The sequence below is a fragment of the Panthera pardus genome, unplaced genomic scaffold (assembly GCF_024362965.1).
Source record: "Panthera pardus isolate Hobbes unplaced genomic scaffold, ASM2436296v1 HiC_scaffold_25, whole genome shotgun sequence".
Classification (NCBI taxonomy): Eukaryota; Metazoa; Chordata; class Mammalia; order Carnivora; family Felidae; genus Panthera; species Panthera pardus.
The window spans coordinates 68,987,319-69,008,971 of record NW_026526821.1 but is presented as its reverse complement, the minus strand read 5'-3'; the positions used below and the strand labels follow the sequence as shown (position 1 = coordinate 69,008,971).

General features: G+C 39.0%; 1 protein-coding gene across 21 annotated transcripts in view; it reads left to right on the top strand.

The window, feature by feature from the left end:
• NRXN1 (neurexin 1) overlaps positions 1 to 21,653 on the top strand; it is a 1,129,526-nt gene that overhangs the window by 556,582 nt on the left and 551,291 nt on the right. For all 21 annotated transcript variants that reach the window (XM_053890675.1, XM_053890679.1, XM_053890684.1 and 18 more), the window contains one exon: positions 19,020 to 19,193. In XM_053890675.1, coding sequence (XP_053746650.1) covers positions 19,020 to 19,193 — 174 coding nt within the window. The remainder of the gene's footprint in view (positions 1 to 19,019; positions 19,194 to 21,653) is intronic.

Genomic DNA, 21,653 nt, shown 5'->3' with positions numbered 1-21,653 from the left:
TGGAGGTGGGCTGATTGATTTAGGAGACCATCCACATGAACTCTTCACTCTGAATTGAACAGCATTGTTTTTCTTAGCACGCTAGTCATGTAGAATTCAGGCATTCTAAATACAGGAAAAATGAAGGGTGACCTATTTTGGTTGATGATTTTTATTTCATGTATATTTTGCCCTTACAGAATTGTAAGAAAATTATCATATTTATTCTATACTCCGCTTAAAGTCACTGCCATAATCTTTAGTTCTTCTCAAAGTGAGTTCAACCAGCTCCACATTAGAACCATGTGACAGGGTTCACGAAATGCAAGTTTCTGGATCATGCCTCAGACAGACTGAAGCAGTAACCATTCGAGAGTAAAGTGTAGGAAATGGCAAGTGTCTTTATTTTTGAAGAGCACTCACTAATCTTGATACCATTTATTTCAGAACCCTCAAAGAATGCAGTGTCTACGTTGAAGCAAAATTTAACTCATTTTTGAGTTTAGTACAAATCCTGGTTTTGTTTTTATTTTAGGATTTTTACTTTTGTTTTGTTTTGCTTTATCAGGCCTGGGTCAAAGAGGTGTTGATTGCTTCAGGATTCTTGGAAGTTATTTCTCGCGTTACCATACCATAAAAAGACACTAGAGGGCAGCATCAGGCCGCAAAACCTGCCTTATGGGACTGAGGTTGGGGGAAAACCTCAAGAGTCCTCTTGCGTGAGGAAGCACAAATTCTTTGTTTTCAACCATCTAATAATAATATTTTGGGCACTGATAATAATGATGCTTTTATCCACAACTCTGATTTATATAGACAGAAATTTAATGTATAAATTTGCAAGCTAGGGACTCTTTATCCCATTCCCCACCTTGACTCAGATGGAGATGGTCAGCAATGGGCGGGAGTCTAATGATCTTTTTTCTGAGAAGAGGAATTCCGTGCAGGTGACCTTGTTCAAATTATCTTTCGTGACACTGCTGAGTTCTCAGGGGGTTCTGTGTCTCTCCCTGCTGATACAGTTTTGCTTTCATCTTTATTTCCCAGCTGTTTGTATTCTATTCCCTCTGGCTATTATGTACAAGCTGCAACATGCAATGAAAAGAGCAACATAAATTTGCTCTCTGCATTGATTTCCTAGCACAGCTGCACGTTCATTGTGGGACTTCTGAGTCCTGCCCCCTTTAGAGAGATAAACGGTTTGTGTAATTCCTCTGTATGTTCTGTCTTCGGCAAATTTGTATGTTTGCGTATGTATGTATATGGGAAGGAGCTAATATTTATTGACTTTCTACTAAACACTAAATAGATTTAAATGATTTATTTTATTTCATCCTTATGGTTAACCCGGGTATTTGAATTAAGGTCAGCCTTGTTCATTCATTAATCTAGTTCAAGAACAAAGATAGGAAGGAAGGACTGTCTTTGGCCCCCATCTTCCATGGGTACCCTTCTCTAAGGCATTAAATTTATTCTTGAGCAAATTGAGGATAATTTACTTGATAAGGGAAAAAAAAAAATTCAAGGTGCAGTGAATACAGTGCCCTCAGGTGGCCACTTAGCAAACTACTTACAAGTGAATAATTCACCTATAGACCCCATCTAGGTCAGCCCAGGCAGAGTCAGCCCTTTGTTCTTCCACTCACACTCTGATTCCTTGCCCCCCCCCCCCCCCACCGCCTTCCACCCCAGGGTTTTGAGCAAGCTTTCCCTCTGTCTTCCAGTCTTGTCTCTTCCCTCCTTTTGACCATTATTTTTTAACCTTCTTGATATTCTTCTTTAAATCTTACTTTGAAAGCAGCTACCTGCTATTGTTTATTCTGCTACCAAGCCACTAAAAGTTTCCATAATCACAGACAACCCAACCAGGGCTTTCCTTTCAAATATATTCATTCTCTAAGCAAAGATTGAAGATGAATAGTATTCTTGTTCTTTTCATCTTGATCACATACCAGTCTCTCTCACTCAGCTACCTGCCCTCTGCAATCCTGAATATAACACATGTCCCCCCTTCTCTACCCTTTAATGTTGCCATTTGACATATCATCACTTCCGTTCTTTAGTGATCCGATTTTATTCCCAAGTCCTGATCATATTTATACATACCCGGGCTGGGGCGCCTGGGTGGCTCAGTCGGTTAAGCATCCGACTTCGGCTCAGGTCATAATCTCGCAGTCCGTGAGTTCGAGCCCCACATCAGGCTCTGTGCTGACAGCTCAGAGCCTGGAGCCTGTTTCTGATTCTGTGTCTCCCTGTCTCTCTGACCCTCCCCCGTTCATGCCGTCTCTCCCTGTCTCAAAAATAAATAAAAGTTAAAAAAAAATAAAATAAATAAATAAATAAATAAACATACCCGGGCTTTGTATGTTCAGCCCATATGACATCTGATTGCTGGCTTGCCTTGCCCTGATAATGTACTTGAAAAGAAACTTTTAGAGAAGAGTCCAACTTTGAGCTTAGCCTTAAAGTAGGAGATAGCGCTGAAACTGGAGGCAAGCTCCTGTTGTCCTGTTGGTTAAGCTGTCTTTATTAGAACTCTCTCTTTTTTTTTAAATTTATTTAAAAGGAGCAGAGATTTGGTCACATTACTTTAGTTAATGGGAGAATATTTTAAGGATCCATTAGGAAGAGAGACAAGAAATCCTTTCAACTGCTGAACAATGAGGCAGCATAGAGAATAAGAACTTTGTTCTGATAATCATACTGGAATCTCAAGAGCAACCCTCCTGGATGTTCCCTTGGACATGAATATCCACCGCTCCCCAATTCCATGCTCTCCCACCGATCCTTTCTCTACCGGGTCTATTCCCACTTAGATATTTTCTGTCTCTGCTCCCTGACTTCTCCTACTCTTGACTTCTGTCTCATGGCTTCAACCTATTGCTTTTGTTCCTGTGTGCATTACCACCTTGTCTATCCCTGTCTCTTCATCTCACTTTCAAATTCCAAAAGATGGGATCTCATACAGTGAGTGACCTTTCTAGAAAACAAGTTCATTGACTTTTGCCCTGCTGTTTTGGTCAGGCTCCCTTCTTCAGGCCAAGTAGCTATAAACACAGAGCTAGATTTGCATTGGCATAAAACCTGAATTTCAAAGATGATCCCTGGGAAGAAGTCATGGGCTGGAAGGCTCTCTGAGCTTCTTAGGAGGAAGGTAGGTGATTTGCTTATTCAGAAGGGCCCGAGTGTCATGCCAGAGTTGAGGAGCAGGGAATTTAGGGGTTTTAAGCAGGAGTGTAGTTCATGGTGCATTTTACAGTCATTCCTTTGGCTTGGATGCAGAGGATGGGCTCCAGCTGGGGGAAAGAGACCACTTTGGAGGCAATCATCACAGTACAGAACAGAGATAGTCAGTCTCCGAGTATGTAAAAGTAAGACTTGACATTTCGATTACTCCATTTCCCATAGGAGAATGAAAAGACCATTAGACATGTGAAGTGATTGTCTCCTGACCTCTCCCCTGAAATCAGGCTTGGCAGAAATCAGGCATGACAAAATTCAGTCTCAATCTGATCTCTTTCCTGCAAGGCCTTTGTCATTGTTTCAGTCTCACTCCCACTTCCAGTGGGATGTCTCCCCCCTCCATGCCCAGCTGTCTTGGACCTGCTGTCTGACCTTGAGTGTGGAAGCCCCTCCATCTTCTTCCCTAGAATCCTTGGGCCAGCTTCCATAAGTGAACAGAATTAAAGTTCTGTATTCCCTGTCAACAATTCTGTCTTCTTTCTTTTGTATTCCTCAACCCATTGTACCTGTTTTGGTACCTCATCTACATTGGGCATAGATTTTCTGTTTAGGTTTTTCTCTTCCCTCTACATCTATTATCTGAAGTTTATCTTCTCACCATTAGGATCATAGGAACTTAGAGCTCAAAGTAATCTTGGAGACAATCTGGTCTGACTCGTTTCTTTTACAGATGAGAGAAGTGTGCTCAGGGGAGAAGTGCCAGCACCGCCATACAGATAATTAGTGTTTCTAGATCTGGTCTTCTAATTCCCAGTTTAACACTTTTTACAACAGGCCAGGGAAGATGAGTTTTATTGTTCATAGCAACTCAGTTGACTGCAAGCGAAAGCCTCGAGCAACATGCTGAAAAGAAATCTGATAACTTCTTTGGACTTATTGGAGAACACTCTTCATGTGGTTGGCCATCACGCAAGATGGAGACTAGTGGTGTAGGGATCACCTATTTGCTTTTTATTTCTGGTGCAACCTTAAACACCCTAACCCTTCCAACCTGTAGTTGCTTTGGGGCAGGTAATATAGGTGCTTGAATTCCTGATGCTGGTTTTTGCTCACCCCTGACACTGATTGAGCTCTAACAGCCACAGGCCTTGGCTTGTGTGCTTGGAATAACTGTGAGGAGGTCATTTTCCAGGAGAAATAGCCTTCCTCAGTCCTCCCATGGCAAAGAATGGGCTCCTGGAAATCTGAATCCAGTTCAAAAATGCCTTTTGGACAAGGTGCCAGTTTATCATGTCCCAACAGGACAGCAATTAGACAAGCTCTACAGCTGGTGACATTTATGCTGTAGAGGAGAAAGTGCCTATAGGTGGTGCGGTGGGTTCTTAGGGATCAGATAATGCTCACAAGACCTCAGCCTCATTGTAGCTAGGCCTTCAATACTTGTCTCTCTCCAGTATTATCCAGTATATCTCCAGTATATCCCAGGCCAGGGATGAAGCTGAGATGTCTTCTTAAAAGTTGAATAAGTTTGGCAACATCTTTGTCACTGATGAAGTACTTGAGTCTTTAGAGTTTTCGTGGGCCAACCTCTTTTATTTTTCTTTTCTTTTCTTTCTCTTTCTTTCTTTCTTTCTTTCTTTTTCTTTTTTCTTTTTCTTTTTTTTTTTTTCTGAAGGGAGACTTCAACAAAGGTCTTTGGAGGTAAATAAAAAAAAAAAAAAAACAAACATAAATCCATTCACTAATTCAGTGAAAAAAAGGAAAGTTAGTCAAAGTGTATCATTCAAGGAACCCAAGGACAAGAAAGAGGAAGTTTAAAGCTAGACTTCATGAGAGCCCCATTTGGGAAACCTGTCAGCACCAAGTCAGCATCTTCACTCTCATGGTCTCCACAGGGGCTGTGAGATGTCTTCTCGTAACTTTCCAACAAGGTGTTGGCGTTGTTATTCTCCCTCTCTGTGCACTGGCTTTCCGTGTTTTCATAGGCATTGGAAAAGGGACTCCCAGACCTGGATTTTCACCTTTGGCGTTCAAATACTGATGAGAGACTCACTTGAGTTTAGGAGCCATAGCACGAAATTCTTAGAGAGTAAGGTTGATTGGAACTCATGTGCTTCCTATGACCAGAATGGGGGATAGTAGGAGGCAGGGTCACCCTGTAGGTGTAGGTCACCCTGTAGCTTTTAAAGGTGGTCTGTAATCTGCTATGCAAAAATCAAGTTGGTGTGTCTGCCTTGCTCTGGGTTAGGGGTGGGGGCTACAGCCATCGAGATGGTAGATAACAGGGCATTGCATGGCACCAAAATGTTCAGATGACTAATTTTTTAAATGCTTGGGTGCACAAAATTATTCTGTGGGTGGAGAGAGACTATGTTGATCTGGGGTCAGCACAGCACATGGGATACAAAAGGCAGAAGCAGAAGTCACAGGCTCACTAGATCTTGGGGAAACACAAGGGAAGGAGAATGCTAGATTTTTATCCTCTGTGGAATTGGAAAGATTTAAATCAGGCTCCTCTAGATCTATAAAGGACAGAGAGGCCATGGCTGACTTGTAGGTAATATTACATGTGTTCATTATAGATCTCAAAAGTAAATATCACTGTTATTTTCAGTGGTTGTTCTATTTAGTTAGGGTTTAGTAATAATGCAGATCCAGCCATCTTTTTCTGTGACCCAAAGGAAAACTAGTTTCTCCCCTTGATCCTGAACAATTCCTCTTGAGCCATGGTTCAAAATTGGAATAGACTGGAAAGTTAGGTGGGCTTAGTACAAAGCTATCCCCCACTACTGTAAAGATGCTTCAGAGCCAATTCTGCCATCTTTACTCTTGTAGGGAAGCACATTTTTTAATGGCACCATGCTGCTGTTGGCCCAGTATTTTCACACACAGGAAGGTACTTCCATTATTACTTTGGAACTGCATTAGGTCAATCAGCCTTTCTTGTTAATGCCACAGTAATGTGGTTTTCTGTTTCTGCTCTTAAAAGGGGCCCTTTCTTGACCTTCACAATTAATTATTGTGGTTTTTCTTGAGGATAAACAAGAAGCAATATAGCTTTGTAATTAAGGACCCAGGCTTTGGGGTCAGACCGACTTACGTGAAATAGCATCCCTACTATTTATTTTATGTGTGTCCTTAGGCAAGGTACCTCACTATTCTCTCAATCATCTTGTACCCTTTGCTAAGCATTAGCTAAGAGATTTATCTTAGTAGATTATCTCTTTACTTTTCATGACAAACTGGTGAGGTCGCTGTACTTGGCTCCATGTAACAGATGATGAAACTAAGGTAAGGTTTGGAGAGATTAAACATCTCGCCTAAATAATAATTATAGTGATATTAAATAGCTATAATAATTATTTTAACCTGTTTCTGAGAACTTATCATATGCCATGCACTATTATAAATACTCCACTTATGAGATCTCAATTCTTATCATAGTGCTCAAGATCAGCCAAAATGTTCTTTGAAGCTCAAGGGTTTGCAAGGAGGGGACTCGTAAGGTCCACCTGGATGTGACAGGCGTTGACAATATTTAGGCCACTTTTTCCAGCTTTCTTATAGTTTGCTTATTAGCATTCTTAGACAGGCTGCATGAGGCTCCCCTCCCTCCCCTGCCCCGACCTGCCACCCCCCTCCATCAAGCACACTGCTTTGATTTCCTGCCACTGGTTCCCCTTGGAAGCTTCAGGACTATAAAAAGACTTCTCCGAGCACTTTAAGGTCATGTACTAATGTACTGTTATCTCTAACACAGTAGACCTTTGGCATTTATAAATTTGACACGCATGGTTCCATCTATTTTTGAGAAACTTGATGGTCTGGGATACGATTATCTGTACTTTTGCTCAGACACGAGTTTGAATCATGGACAACAACAGAGTTATATGCAAAACTGAGTGTTGTTGCAAGAGACACTGTCTACTGGCCTGGCATCTGTCTTTGTTCTCTGTTCAGAGATGCATCATAATAAAATGCCTTCATTAGTGTCATCATCATCATAATTAGTAACTTAATAAATAATGTCATTTATTGAGTACCTATGTGTCAGACACTTTGTTAAGGGCTTAAATGTGAAATCATTAAATTTAATAAGCATCATGTTCAAATACAATCAAGCTACATATTATCTTTTACCTCAAGCCATCACTTCAAAATGTCTTGTATTGTGTATATACAGGCTTAGAAGAAATGTTTGGGCTCACTGTTAAGACAATTCTATAATCATTTTACACTATAAAACATAATTTTAACTCAAAATTTTTAAAAGTGGCCAATCTGAGTTATTAATCAAAACTGAAAATAGGGGCTGCCACCTGCTTTGGCCAGTCACAGGCAGGACAGGGGGCATGTTCAGCTCTGTCCCTTCCCACTGTTATCTTCTCACAGCTTGTTGACTAGGGACATCAGCTGAAGTCTGAACTGGCCTGGTGCACATCTCTTATTCACTCCGTTAGCACTGCTTGCCTGGGTTCATCCAGGGCCCCTCTTCCAGAACCTCCTGGCCTTAACCCCTGTGGAGCGGTCATGCCTTCTGTTCATTCCACACAAGCTCTTACTCCCAGGGTCCATTCTGTCTCCAGGCAGCCCTGCCTGGCTTGCTCTCATTACACATGGGGCCCACAACCATGCATGAGGAGTTTTCATGCTTCCTTTACTCCTCAGCCCTGGAAGTACAGCCCATTCCCACTGCTCTCATTTCTACCCTGCCGCCACAGGCTGTTTAGAGCTTTCTTAATATTGCAGGTACCAGTCCTGTATCACCTCAACTGTGGGAAACTCAAAGCAGATTCTTCAGGAGAACTGAAAGCCTTCTGTCTAGCTTGGGGCTAGAATATAGTTCCCCTTTGGGGGCCAGTAGTGCTTACTACACAGAGCAATCTCAGACGTCTTTCTTTCCAAATTCTGACTGCTACTTCTTCTCCTTCATTATTATTATTATTATTATTATTATTATTATTATTATTATTTTGTCCTTGGTATAACTGAGGGATTCAAGGACTGAGAATCAGTATTTTATCATTCCTTTGTAAATTTTGCATCTGGCCATCTGTCTCAGGCTCACATTATCTTTTTTTTAAATATAATTTATTGTCAGATTGGTTTCCATACAACACCCAGTGCTCATCCCAACAAGTGCCCTCCTCAATGCCCATCACCCACTTTCCCCTCTCCCCCACCCCCCTTCAACCCTTAGTTTGTTCTATTTAAGAATCTCTTAGGGTTTGCCTCCTTCCCTCTGTTTGTAACTTTCCCCCCATCCCCTCCCCCTCACATTATCATATCTATTGTGTTGACACTTCAGCTAGGACTTGAATTTTGATACTCATTTTCATAAGTGTGGCCTCTTAATCTTTACAGTTAGATGAGTGAGATGTTAGTGTTTCCATATTACAGATGAGAAAATGGAGATCAGAAAGGCTATGTGAGTGGCCTAGAAATAGAATTTGAACCCAGATCTATAGAAGGATTTAAATACTACTATGTATATTTGCCAGCACATTAAAAGGAATTTCTTCTGAATGTCTGGAGTGAAAGATACTACTTTAAAAAAAAATTAATGTTTATTTTGAGAGAAAGAGAGAGAGAGCAGAGGGGAGGAGCAGAAAGACAGGAGACACAGAATCTGAAGCAGGCTCCTTGCTCTGATCTGTCAGCATAGAGCCCAACATGCAGCTTGAACCCACGAACCACAAGATCATGACCTGAATCAAAGTCAGATGCTTAACTGACTGAACCATCCAGGTGCCCCAGCATTCCATTCTATTATTAAAGCCCTCCAATGTCTAAGCCTTTAGGAAAGGTTGCCCACACCTCCTCGTTCCCCTTTTTGATCATTTCTGTTCAAATATTTGCATTTCTCCTTAAGAAGAATTTAAATATTGGGAAAAAATTATTTGGAGACATGCCCTAGGGAATTCTAATATCCCAGTGGGATTTGATGGCTTGATTGAGAATGTTCCATCTTTCAGGCACAGAAGGAACTCCTCCTTTGAAAAAAAAAATTATAGAAATGTTCAGGTACTTGACGAAAAAATGAGTTTTATCTGACTTTATGAAGCTCATGTATTATAGAAGACTTTTGGCAATGTCCATAAAGTTTTTTGTGCACTTTGAATCATTTTGTCCTTCCAAGATATCCAAAAACCACTGGTGGCTTTACCCTCTTTATTCTGTATCTCTTACTTGAGAACAGGTGCCATTTTTTTTTTACCTGCATTAAACAGGCCGTTATTATAGGAAAGAGCTGTTTTTCTGTACTTACCCTGTATAGCACTCGATCTTCCCCACCCAAAATAAATGTTCTTTTATTTTGAAATAAGAAAAGAAAATTTCTTTGAGTTAAGGAAAGCTATTTTGAAAAAAAAAATAAAGGAAGCCAAATTGTTATATAGAACTACTCAACATCTTAGGAAAGATAACAGATTTATATAGGTCCTCTTACGGGTCCCTTAGTTATAAGTCTCTTAATTTCAGGAACAGTCATTTCTAAACTCCTCCACCTATTCTATTCCTGTCACTGAGAAGGTTTTCAGCAAAAAATAGGAGGCAGTGTAGCATAGTGGGAGAAGAGGTAGCCTTGGAGCTGGAGGGTTTAATGCCAGTGTAATTCTCCTTGTACTGGTTGTATTGCCTTTGGGCGCTTAACTTCCCTTTTCAGAAGGGTGCTTTGCTTACCTGCAGGTGGGGTTAATAATAACTTCCTACCTATTGTGAAGAACTGGTAGGAGGATCAATTGGAATAGGGGATAGCAAAGCACCCAAACTGAGGCTCTGTGCATGTTTAAAGTGTAACAGTATTTTTGAGATGGAGAGCCTCTGCAAGCCGTGTGCAGTCCTAGAGAGCATCACACGTCAGTGAAAAATGAAACACAAAATGGTGACAGAATTGTCTGATGCTAAAGGATGTCTAAGGTATCTACACTGGCTGTCAATCAGATGAGAAAGAGGATAAAGAATGATACTATCTGAACTCTGTTTTCACCTACAGGCAAATTTACGAAGCCAGGAGACGAAGTTAGCTTGGCATGAATTTATATGCCTGAACTCGTACCCCATCTGCCATGGTGTCACTGGCATAGTGTGGGTTTAAAAGAAGATGGATTACTATACACACCTCCGTAGCAATTTCATTTTATTATTTCCCATTTAACATGCCCACCAGCTTTCCCTCACAGTCTGTTGGCCAAACACACAAACAGAATCTGCCTTCGTGTTGTAAGTTTTATAATCATACTTTAAATTTTTTTTCATGTTTTGGACAAGTTTATTTTTAAACATCAGATAGAGGCAGGAACTTCAGAATGTCGAAAGCATTATCTGTCCTATTTATGAACATAATGTCAATATGAACACTCCAGGCTCACTACAGGAAAACATTAAGGTCTGAATGTTAACTTCATCAGAGTCCTCCAACCTGTTCATATACAAGTATTAGGTTGGGCCATCGATGAATGCAAGTGTCCTACTCATCTCTTCGTAGGAGGCAATTGAAAAATAGCTGCCATATCTAAAAATCAAATTGTGGAGGCATAAGAATTCTACCCCCTCGTCAGAATTTTGATACCTAATATTTATGTCTGTGGAAGCAAATTGGTTTTTTCTTCATGAGATTACTCAGTTAGTATACAGTTGAGTCTCCCAATGTCCTGGGAATTTATGTTCGTTTGCATTGACTCAGACCAACATTTATTACCATTACTTTTCTTCACTGGCAAACATACTATAAAACTTCTTGTATTTTGTAGTAATGGAGCTATCCAAATTGGCTACTTGCCGCTTGGAGTGTACAGTGTGTAAACCAGTACAGATTAAGTGGAAATTGTCAGGGTTTCAGGGGACCTGTGCTTGGCGTTCGACCCTGCCATTTTCTGGCATTATGGTCTTGAACCATAGCATCTTCATTTGGGGCATGTCTCCAAAATAACCATTATTCCTTTTGTAGCTCAACAAAAATCAAATGAAATTATATATGCACAAATGCTCAGTAAAGTTTAGGATGCTACACCAACATCAGTCCCCATTGTTATATTATAAAATGAATGCTGTCTTTTCTGGTTGTGACCATGGCAATGCTTGACACTGATTACCAAGGACTCAAAGCTTTGAGGAGGCTCTCTCTCACCTGGACAGGGCTCTGCACATTTAAGTTCAGTTGTCTCAGTGATTTTTGTGAAACTGAAAATCTTTTTAGCAAAAGCAGTATACTGTTGGATGTGGGAGGCTGCTGTAGGATCAGGAATACCTTTGGCTGGCAAGTAGCTGAGATTATAGCAACAAACCAGAAAAACTAATCCTAGAGTTCTTGAGTGATAATCCACAAACAGTAGACACATGCCTTTCTGGGCTGAGAACACGGTGACAGAGAGGAAGAGTCTGGAGAAATAGTGTAAAGTGCCCACAGCGTGAAGTGCTGCTATGGAGGCTATATGTTTTTACAAAGCAACACAGAGAATAACAGAATGGCCAGAGACAGAATAAGGCAGAGTGCCAGGGTGGGCTAGAGTTTAATGCCCCACCAGGCTTTTTGCACTTACTCTAGCTGCAAAAGACTCACAAGGGGGTTCTCATAGCCACACATTGATACCCTAAGATGTTTCTCTACTTCTATCTTTGTCTGCCTCTCTCTACAAATAAATTCAATATATGTCACTTAAAATTGGTCATGGATTACTCTATTAGAATGGAGAAAACAAATGCCACTGCATTGGCTTCTCTTAATGAGTTGGATGGCTTCACTTCTGCGTTCAAGAAAGGAGTCAGTAGAAGAAGAATTCCCCACAGTTAACTTTATTATTTCTCAAGTAGAGGGAACAAAGGACAAATATGACTGTTATACTCTCATAAAACCCTCACTATGTCTTTATTGTTCAAGTGATTACTTAGTGAATACAAACCCACCAATCCATCTATTCATCCAATGAGTCAACAAATAATTTTTGAGTGACTACTAAGTGAATATGAGAATGTAAATAAAGCTCATGATCATTTTTTAAGGAATTTATAAAGTAATAGTAAGGTAAGATATTCACACAAAGAACTGGGAAATAAATATGGTAATTGTCAGAAAAGAGGTTCACAATACCATGGACACTTGAATACTGCTAAGCCTCTGGCTTTATTTAGAAGTGGAGGGAGGTATTGAAGAGACTGAACACAGTAGGGAGACTGATCTGGTGTTGAGGAGGAAGGATGGATGCAGGTACACCAGATAACAGGCTCTTGCATGAAAGGTGTACAAGGGGAAAGATAGACAAGAACTGGAAAAGGAAATTACAGAAAAGGAAATTGGCAAATGTCAGAAGTATTGATAAAGCTGAGTCATGAGTTCTTGTCAATAATTTAAATGTAAGGTGTGAGATAGAGAATAGAGTTAAAAGATGATTTTGAAATTTCAATTTGGGTATTAGAGAGATGAGAAATGGGATTGCTATGAAACAGAAAAGTCTAGAAGTAGTTTCCCAGTGCAGGGGAAAGATGATGGCTTGGTTTTAGGCTGAACTTAGAATGCTGGAATAAGCCTCAAGATAAGAGTTGACAGGTATTTACTACAGAACTAAAATCAGGTTGTTTTAGCAGTTAGCCTTATATATACCAAGAAAGACTAAGGTGTAGAGAAGTTAATGGATAACTAATAAATCAAACTGGTGACCAGTGAGCATCTCCTCAGCAAAGAGTTTCTAAAATTAACCTGATATTTTTAACAGACCTATGGAAGACACAGATCTTGTATCTCAGAGCAAAACATCTACTTGAATTGCCAACTTTGACTTCAATATTGAACACTGAGTGTGCTCTGATCTTAGATGTGGTCTTGGACGGTGTTTATTGTTTAATCCCATGTGTGGTTTGTTATAAAGGTTTCCATTTGTCTACTCTTGAGTTTAAATGTGTTAGCTTCTGTGCTTCTGCTTTCAGTAATTTAACATAATTTATTTAAGCAGTCAGAGGAAATTGTGACTTCAGCTTTCTCCCCAGAAAAAAATAAAATAAAGTAAATGAATGTTTGTTCCCAAAGTATTGAAGATGATTTTTCTTCTAAGAGGGCACACCTAATATATACAAAGAGGTCTAGATTTAATTTGTCTGCATTAAGGTATATGGTCAAGATCTGACCTGAGGAGGTTCATTTGTGGATGTACAACAAAAGATTAAAATTAAAGATAATGATACAAATTTGGGGGCAGAGTTCAGTTGTTCCCTGGGGTAAGAGAAGGTACTTTTCCTGCAGAATAACTCTCAGAAACTAGCCCAGTCTGATGGCACTTTTTCTGCCAGCAAGTCACAAGAATTCAGAACAAAGTTAGACTTGTGTTCCAATTTGCTGTCCAAGGCCCTATCCAGAGCAAAGCCTCCAGAATTATACTTTCTCCAGTCCAGCCAGTAGGAAAGAAAGGCAGTGGGTATTCAGCCTTTTTTTTTTTTTTTTTTTTGCCCACCAAATGCCAATTATAAGAAATTGTGAGAGTCTTCTTAAGTTTCCCTAGAGTTTTAGCCATCCAAATCTATAAAGCACTTGTTCTTAATGTATGCTTATTTTAATTAAAATGAAAGTAAAATGTTTAAGAAGCACAAAAAAAAATACATATGAATAAACAGGAAAGCTGAGTCAAAGAACTAATTATACCTTGACACTTGCATTCTGCTGCTGTAAGGCAGAGCTTGGAGTCCTTGCTCTAATTGCCGTATGCTCCGTGTTTTAAAAGAAGAGAAAAAGTCTTCTACCACTTCATTTACCTGCTTTTTTGGTTGATGGCTCCCAAGCTGCATCTTCCAGACTCAGCAACTCTTCCCTAAGACCCCAGCTCCTATAATCATATCGCTATGGACCGCTCCTACTCAGATTCCTCCTGTTTAGTGTTAAATGTAATTCCCTCTCTTTTGTCCAAATTATCACTGCTTCAAATTCTGTTGTGTCCCCTAGATTTTTGGATTTCTCATTGTCTTTTTTTTTTTGGATTTCTCATTGTCTTTTTTTTTTCTCTTTGGAAACCAGTAGTCATAAATTCTATTGTGTTACTCAGAAGACTTTGACTTTATTTAGTCAACATTATTTATCATGGCTCCTTCAGAAACTACTGCCTTCCAGCCAACTCTTGTATGCTTTCTTGACTGCTGTATTTAATTTGTCTTCATGGTTTATCTGTGCTGTTCCCCATGCCTGGCACAACATTTATGTTATTACAGAGTAATGTAGCCTATCCTTTCTTTGGGTCTAAACTCTTCCATGATGCTCTACCTTACAATCCAAGTCCATAAAAGCCTTTTATTTTTCTGATTGTCTAAGGCACATTTAGCTTGACTCTTTTGACCTGGCCCTGGGACATCACAGGATTCTTCTATTTCTTAATCTGTTTATATCAAATTAGAAGATATTTATCAAGTAATTGTCCTCTTTCTGTAACCAGGTTCAGTGCTGCTGGGTTTGTAACCGAATATGTCAAAGGAGCCTCTGGAGCTTCTTATAGCACAGTGCAAGGCACACTCCAAGTACGCACATGACTGCGAATCTAGTAAAGTAAGACGTGAATCTGACACCTTGTCATTCTAGTTATACTAGAAACAAGGAGACAGCCTAGACTTCTCATTCTGTATCTCTTACTACAATCAACATAGAATGAGATACACCATAGATGTGTCGTTGCCAAGCATACCAACAGTCACACCAGTAGTTGTTGTGTGCTGAGTGCATGCTGTACCCAGTGCTTGCATACTTTCTCTGTAATCCTCACAGTCTTGCAGGATAGGCATTATTAACCCCCTTCACATATGAAGAATCTGACTCTTAAGGAAGTTATGTAACTTAATGTGCCTTCACTAAGACAACCAGTAAGTGGCTGAGCCAAGGTTTATAGCCAGATAAAGTAAAAAGCCTGTGCACTATTCCCTACTCATTACTGCCCAACTACTAGAGTATGGATATTTGTGATATCACCTTACATCATTCCATAGATAACACCTTTGAGAGACAGAGACAGAGACAGAAACAGAATGTAGTTTGAGATTTTTTTTTTGAGAAAAAATACTCTCTAAATGCTTGAGGTTATCGGGCTTTATACATGTTCTCAGCATCTTCTGCTAAAAATGCCCCAATTCCATCATTGGCTTGTCAGTTGCATGCATGGCCTACTTAAAGGATATGAATAAAAATCAACCCTTCATAGCTTGAAGAAGGGGTAACAGGCTGGCTTCAAGTCTGTATGAACCTGACTCTTATTAGATGTCCATCCTGGCTCTTGTTCACACACAGGGTCATTAAAAAGCATATCCTCCTTCCCATGCACAGGAATTTGCCTGCAAGATCCCATTAATGCTAATGGGTCATTTTAACTTCCATCATCTCAAGGATCAAAAGGAAAAGCTGCATCTTTGATGAAGTGTTAATGCTATATGGGGCTCAGGCCACTTAAGGGTTTCTTTTGTTCTCTTCATAGGGCAACCCACCAGGGGATGTTAGACCACTATCTACTATATGAGGAGGTTCTAAAGACAGTATGAAGTGGTGGTGCTAAGTGCAGCTTCAGTAATGAAAATGAGAATGTATTCCCTACTTATCCACCTTAGTATATGTTTGAGGCTTATATCCTGCACTGCTTGAATCGATACTTTCTGCTCTTTAATAACACAAGGGGAAGATTTCTACTTCTCTGCAGTAATCTCTGAAAAGTTGTTCAGGCACATATGTTTGCCAACAGAAAAAAAAATAGGATGGTGGCAGGAAGCGGGGAAAGGAAGTAAGTGCATTTTAGAATTAGCTCTCTCTCCATGTGTTGCCTTAGCATTCTTTCTTTCTTGATTCTTTTCCACTATGACCTCAGTCCATCAGATGGCTGACAATATGTGTCGAGTGTCCACTGTGCTTGTAGGCCACTTTGGGAGAATGTAAAACAAATAGAGACACAGTCTGTCCCTTCCAGGAGGGTGCCATCAGAAAGAGGAAGGTAGGTTAGCAAACATGTAGTGTCTTATACATAACTTTCAGTGTAAATTCTACTTCCAAAAGGCCTGCAGCAATGCTAAGAAATCTTCATCTAACTATTCCCTCTGTTCTCGAACACTGCATTCAATAGGCCTGGAGGAGAGCTGAAATGTTCTAATAAATTTAGTTCAACAAATGAACATAGGGAGCATGTCCTTGCATTGATATTTGACATGTAACAGTTTAAATCTCTCCTCAGAATTTCAGATGTGTATGAAAGGTAACTCTGTTTTTCTATAACTCACCTTGGTTTCCAGTTTGAGTTCTGATCCTTTGAGTTAGTGAAAATGTAATCCCAGGCAATTTTCCCCCTTACTTCCCTGAGATTATGTCTAAATTATTTGGGTGGGGGACTTCCACTGTTGATCTTTTGGGAGATAGAGATTACACAGGAGCTGGTCTTGGGTATTGTATACTTATAGCTCGGATGTCCACTGAATTGCCAGCATCTTCATTCTTGTGTGCATGACCAATTAATGTCAGTCTTTTTCCGTTTATTTCTATGAAACTCTGGGAATTGTGTCGCTCCCATACCACAGTTGGAATATGGTAAAATCTGTGAGGCTGCCTAAGTTCTTAGCAGGTCTAAATCTACCATGCAGTTATGTTTTTCCCAAGAATTCCACTTTTACTTCTCGGTACTCTTATGGAACTGCACACAAATCAATATAATTCGGTAAATTTACCTGAAGTTTTTACCTCCACTGGAGCTCAGCCCTCAAATTAGAGCACTGTGTCCTCTTTTTGGTATTCATTGACTGTGTGCACATTTCTTCTCTAGTTTTCTCTCCTGTGTGTTTACATGAGAGCTAGGAAAGCTTTATTCTTCTCTTGTAGTTGGCTATATATTCTATTTCATTCTTTTAAGAGTCTTGACTTATGCAAAAAGGTAATTTGCAGAAATGCAGGAAGATAATTTGGTATCTTTGGTTTCTGATTCTTTTCCTTTCTCTGAGATAACTAAAACACAATGGCTTTAAATTTAAGTGAGAGCAAAGACTGGAGAAAAAAGAAATATGGAGAAAAAAATAAGTTGTTTCAAAAATAGTATCCCATCTCAGATGAAACCCATACTATCCTTTAATATTAAGAATATAGTTAGTAGTCAATGGATGTTTTATTTTGTTCAAGATGTAGGGGAAGTTAACATATCCAGTACCTTCAGTACATCTCATGCAGGATCAGTGGCGTCCCGGTATAATACTTAGAGCTTTAGTTAATAGATCAGGGACCTAAGTCCGCAGTTTCTATGGCAAAATGACTTTAAGCAAGCTCAATTCACTCATCAGTACAATTCAGGACTCTTATATCTGTGGTTTGATTTCAGCCTACTTACAATCTAATAGGTTAACTTATTACTGTTTCATGGATGCTGGAAGAAGACAGAAGACTTTTGGGTCAGAGAACAAGGACTCATGACTCAACAAACAGCATGAATATCCACATGTTCTCCTTTATTCCAAGTCCCATGAAGACAACACAGAGGGACCCAGATAAACATTAGGAATGTAGGAGTTTTGTGTTACATTGGGGAAAAGGTATCAGGTGGCCTGAAAGGTTGGTTAATCTGAGAGAAAAAACCCAACTGATAATGAAAAGTCAGAACAATAAATAGCTCAATAGAGTATGTTAGTAGAACTTTTAAACAGGAATATATCTCATGGAATTTTGGGGTCACCCTCCTTGTCTTCTCCATTGACTAAGTGTTTATTAAAGTCAGTGAATTACATCTACTCAATGCCATACAGATATGGTAGATAATCTTTGATAGGAAATGAAGCAATCAAACATGGATTGTAATCTCTCTTGCCCATAAAACAGGGAAATATCAAACCTAGAGACATGATACTAGCAGAGCGAAGTGTTCCATTAGAAACTTCAATAAAATTAAAAAAAATTGATAAATTGTTAGTGGTTCCCAGAGCATCATAAAGAATTCAAAGTGATATAACTTCACCTAAATAAGATATACCTGGGGCGCCTGGGTGGCTAGGTCGGTTAAGCGTCTGACTTCGGCTCAGGTCATGATCTCACGGTCCGTGAGTTCGAGCCCCGCGTCGGGCTCTGTGCAGACAGCTCAGAGCCTGAAGCCTGTTTCAGATTCTGTGTCTCCCTCTCTCTCTGCCCCTCCCCTGTTCATGCTCTGTCTCTCTCTGTCTCAAAAATAAATAAACGTTAAAAAAAAAAAAAAGAAATACCTGAAAAAGGATGTAAGCAGACTCTTAATGGGAGTCAGTTAGTGAATGTGATAGGTGCAAGTACGATAATGGGCAATTCTAGTGGAGGAGATAATTGTGGACACTGAAGAGAATTTGTTGAATTTCTGATTAACATAAAGACCCAGAGTTCTCTAAGCAGAAGGTTGACTGAGTGTCTAGTTCATATTTTTACTCTGGTGGATACTTTCTATATTTTATCTCAGTTAATTCTCATAAAAACCTATAGGATAGATTTTTACCATTTCTATTTTAGAAATGAGGTTTCTAATGATCAGAGAAACTACAAACAAAACAAACTAAAACAAACTAAAACAAACAAACAAACAAACAAACATTAAAAGTTGCAGAATAACCAGGCTTGGTCAATAACCAGGCTTGGATTTTAGTACAAGAATATGCAACCCGATGGCCCATATTCCTTCCACTTGGCCATACTGTATTGAACTCATTCAATTCTCTGTGGAAAACTATCTTTGAATGCTGGTATGTTACTCAAGCACTTCTATTGTTGTATACTTTTAGGAAAATATCTAATTATAATTGACTTTTTTATTAATTCAATGAAGAATAAACCAAACTATTTTTTTTCCTATCCTCCTATATGTTTAAAACAATGATAAGTTACTTTTGTGACCAAAACTTTGCTTTTCCCACAGGTGACTTATATATAGGAGGAGTGGCTAAAGAAACCTACAAATCTTTGCCGAAACTCGTCCATGCCAAGGAGGGTTTTCAAGGCTGCCTGGCCTCAGTTGATTTAAATGGACGACTTCCAGACCTCATCTCAGATGCTCTTTTCTGCAATGGACAGATTGAGAGAGGATGTGAAGGTACTAGATCTTTGTTATGAAATTCTAAGTAATTCTAATTCCAACCGTAAATAAGAACAATTCTCTCTAGGCAGCGAAATTTATTTCTGCCAACTGTTCAACCCCCTCCCCCACACCACTTAGGGCTTAGAAATCCTTATTTGTGTTTTTCACTTTTCAGCCCATAAATCCTAAGTTTTCTGGGCTGTTTGCAAACCTACGTTAATGCCTTATATAAGATGGGAGCTCCGTGCATGGATCTTGTTATTTTCTGCTCCTGTGAATTCTATAGTTTGCCTAATTGGTGGGTTAATCATTTTTGCAATGCCTGCTTTAAAGACATTAAATAGCTACCCTGTTTAGACTAAAAAATATGTATTTACTGCAGCGAGTGTCAATCAACTTGAGACAGCCTTTTTTTTTTTTTCAAATCTACATTCAGCAAGCTACAAGACTATAAAGTTAAGATACCCATTGTCAAATCACTATTTGATTTGTATCTACCTGGTAGCAAGAGTTTCTGCTGTATATCATCAGTTTGTTTTAGCAAAAATTGTTTTCTTCTATTACCCAGGACTAATATTCCATACTTGAGAAATGTGCTCAAGTATCTTTCTGTTTTTCTGTGCTCTCTATCAGATGAAGATCTGTGGGAGTACTTTTAGATCGCTACTTTCATTTTAGATAATTTTCACTTCAACACCTCAGATTATGTGAGCCAATTCTCCCTCCATCAATGTAATTTAGTCACATTATCCCGAATTCGGGGGCTCTGAATGTATTGCTGGTTCTCCTTTAATGTTGAAAACAGTTTGGGCTATTTTGAAAATTTTAGATTCATAAGGAAATTTCATATGGAAGAGGCAAAGAAAGACATGTGAATTCCTATCCCCCAGATTATGAATCACTCTTCTCAGCCAAAATAATGCCATTAGATTTAGCAATTACCTAAGTACATGGAGATTTTTTTTAAATACACTTTTTTCTCTCTGCTGTATATATTTCCCTGAAAACTCAGGTGAAATTCAAACTGTGTTTTAATCCTTCTGGAAGATAATGTTATTTAATAGAAGACTTCACTGAAATTTTCGTTAATGTTATTTATTTTTTTTTATTTCAAATTTTGGTGTTACACGGTCTTGTAAAACAAAGGGAAACTGTGTTTTCTCCATTTACCAAAGGAAGAAAGATTGTTAAGTGAATAAATTCTTTCTAGTGGGTAGATACATGTATGTAGGTCATAACTTCGATTCTTGGATGTGATCTAATCAGTGAGAATATATACATTAAAAAAAAGTACTACAAACTCCTGAAAATATTTTTTTTTCAAAAATAGGCCTTTTTACAAGTTGCTTGGCAAGTGGCTTCTCACCTACAAAGAGATGTTGGGAGCAGACAGACACGTTCACAGCTAAACACCCACAAGATAGAAATCCAAACACACACATATGACCCCCTACCACTGACACATACATGATATGAGTGGGTTGGTATAAGGGAAAACTAATGAGAGGAAAGGTGGACTGAGAAAAAATATTTGTGGAAATGATATTTGGTTTTATTTCCTAACATAATCTAATAAGCAGGGTACTATTTGAACATTTGAAATCATTTAGTAGATTATGACATTGGTTCCTTCCTTACCTTATATGTGATGCTTATAATCTGAGCTTTAATAATTCTTACCCTCTTTTTACCCCCTTTTTCTTTATTCTTAGAATGTTACCATGCCCTTGCGTTTCTACCTTAACACTTCCCTGATTTTTTCATTTCAACACCAAGATTAAGAACTTTTAATTTACGATTATTTCTATCCTATGAAGTTCCTAGGAATAATCTTAGATAAACCTGTCATATGTGTAATTGATGATATACATATATTTTTAGAAATAGTGATCAAATTCTAGATGCTTGATGAATTACCTCTGTAAAGATAGTTGTGTTATAGAACTTTAAATCCAAATCACACTGGAATCACTGAACTTTCATATTAATAGAAGTGGTATAAATTTGTGAATAACCAAATATCTTTGAAGATTTTCCATCATTCCTACCTGACAAGACCCACAAATCTCTAAGTCCCTTTCATATAAAAAGTTCTTGGTCTTTCCGAATAACCACTTGCTGCCTTCCATTTTTAACTAATTTCATTGGGTCATAGCTGCTTTTACTTATATAGCACACTAGCTGGGGGAGGAAGCTTGCCTTTTGCAAGTCCCTTTAGATGAATGTTTCTCAAACTTTAGCCAGTATCAGAATCACCTGGAGAATTGTTAAAACACAAATTCCAGAACATTACCCCCAAGACTGCTGATTCAGCAGGATCCTAGAATTTACATTTCTAACCTGTTGCTAAAATGATGCTGATGCTGTTGTTCCCAGGACCAAACTTTGAAAACTACTGCTAGGTGGCATTTTCCTACCTACCTAAGAGAAAATAGAGACTGGTAACCCACCAATAATCAGGCTCAGATAAGCTCA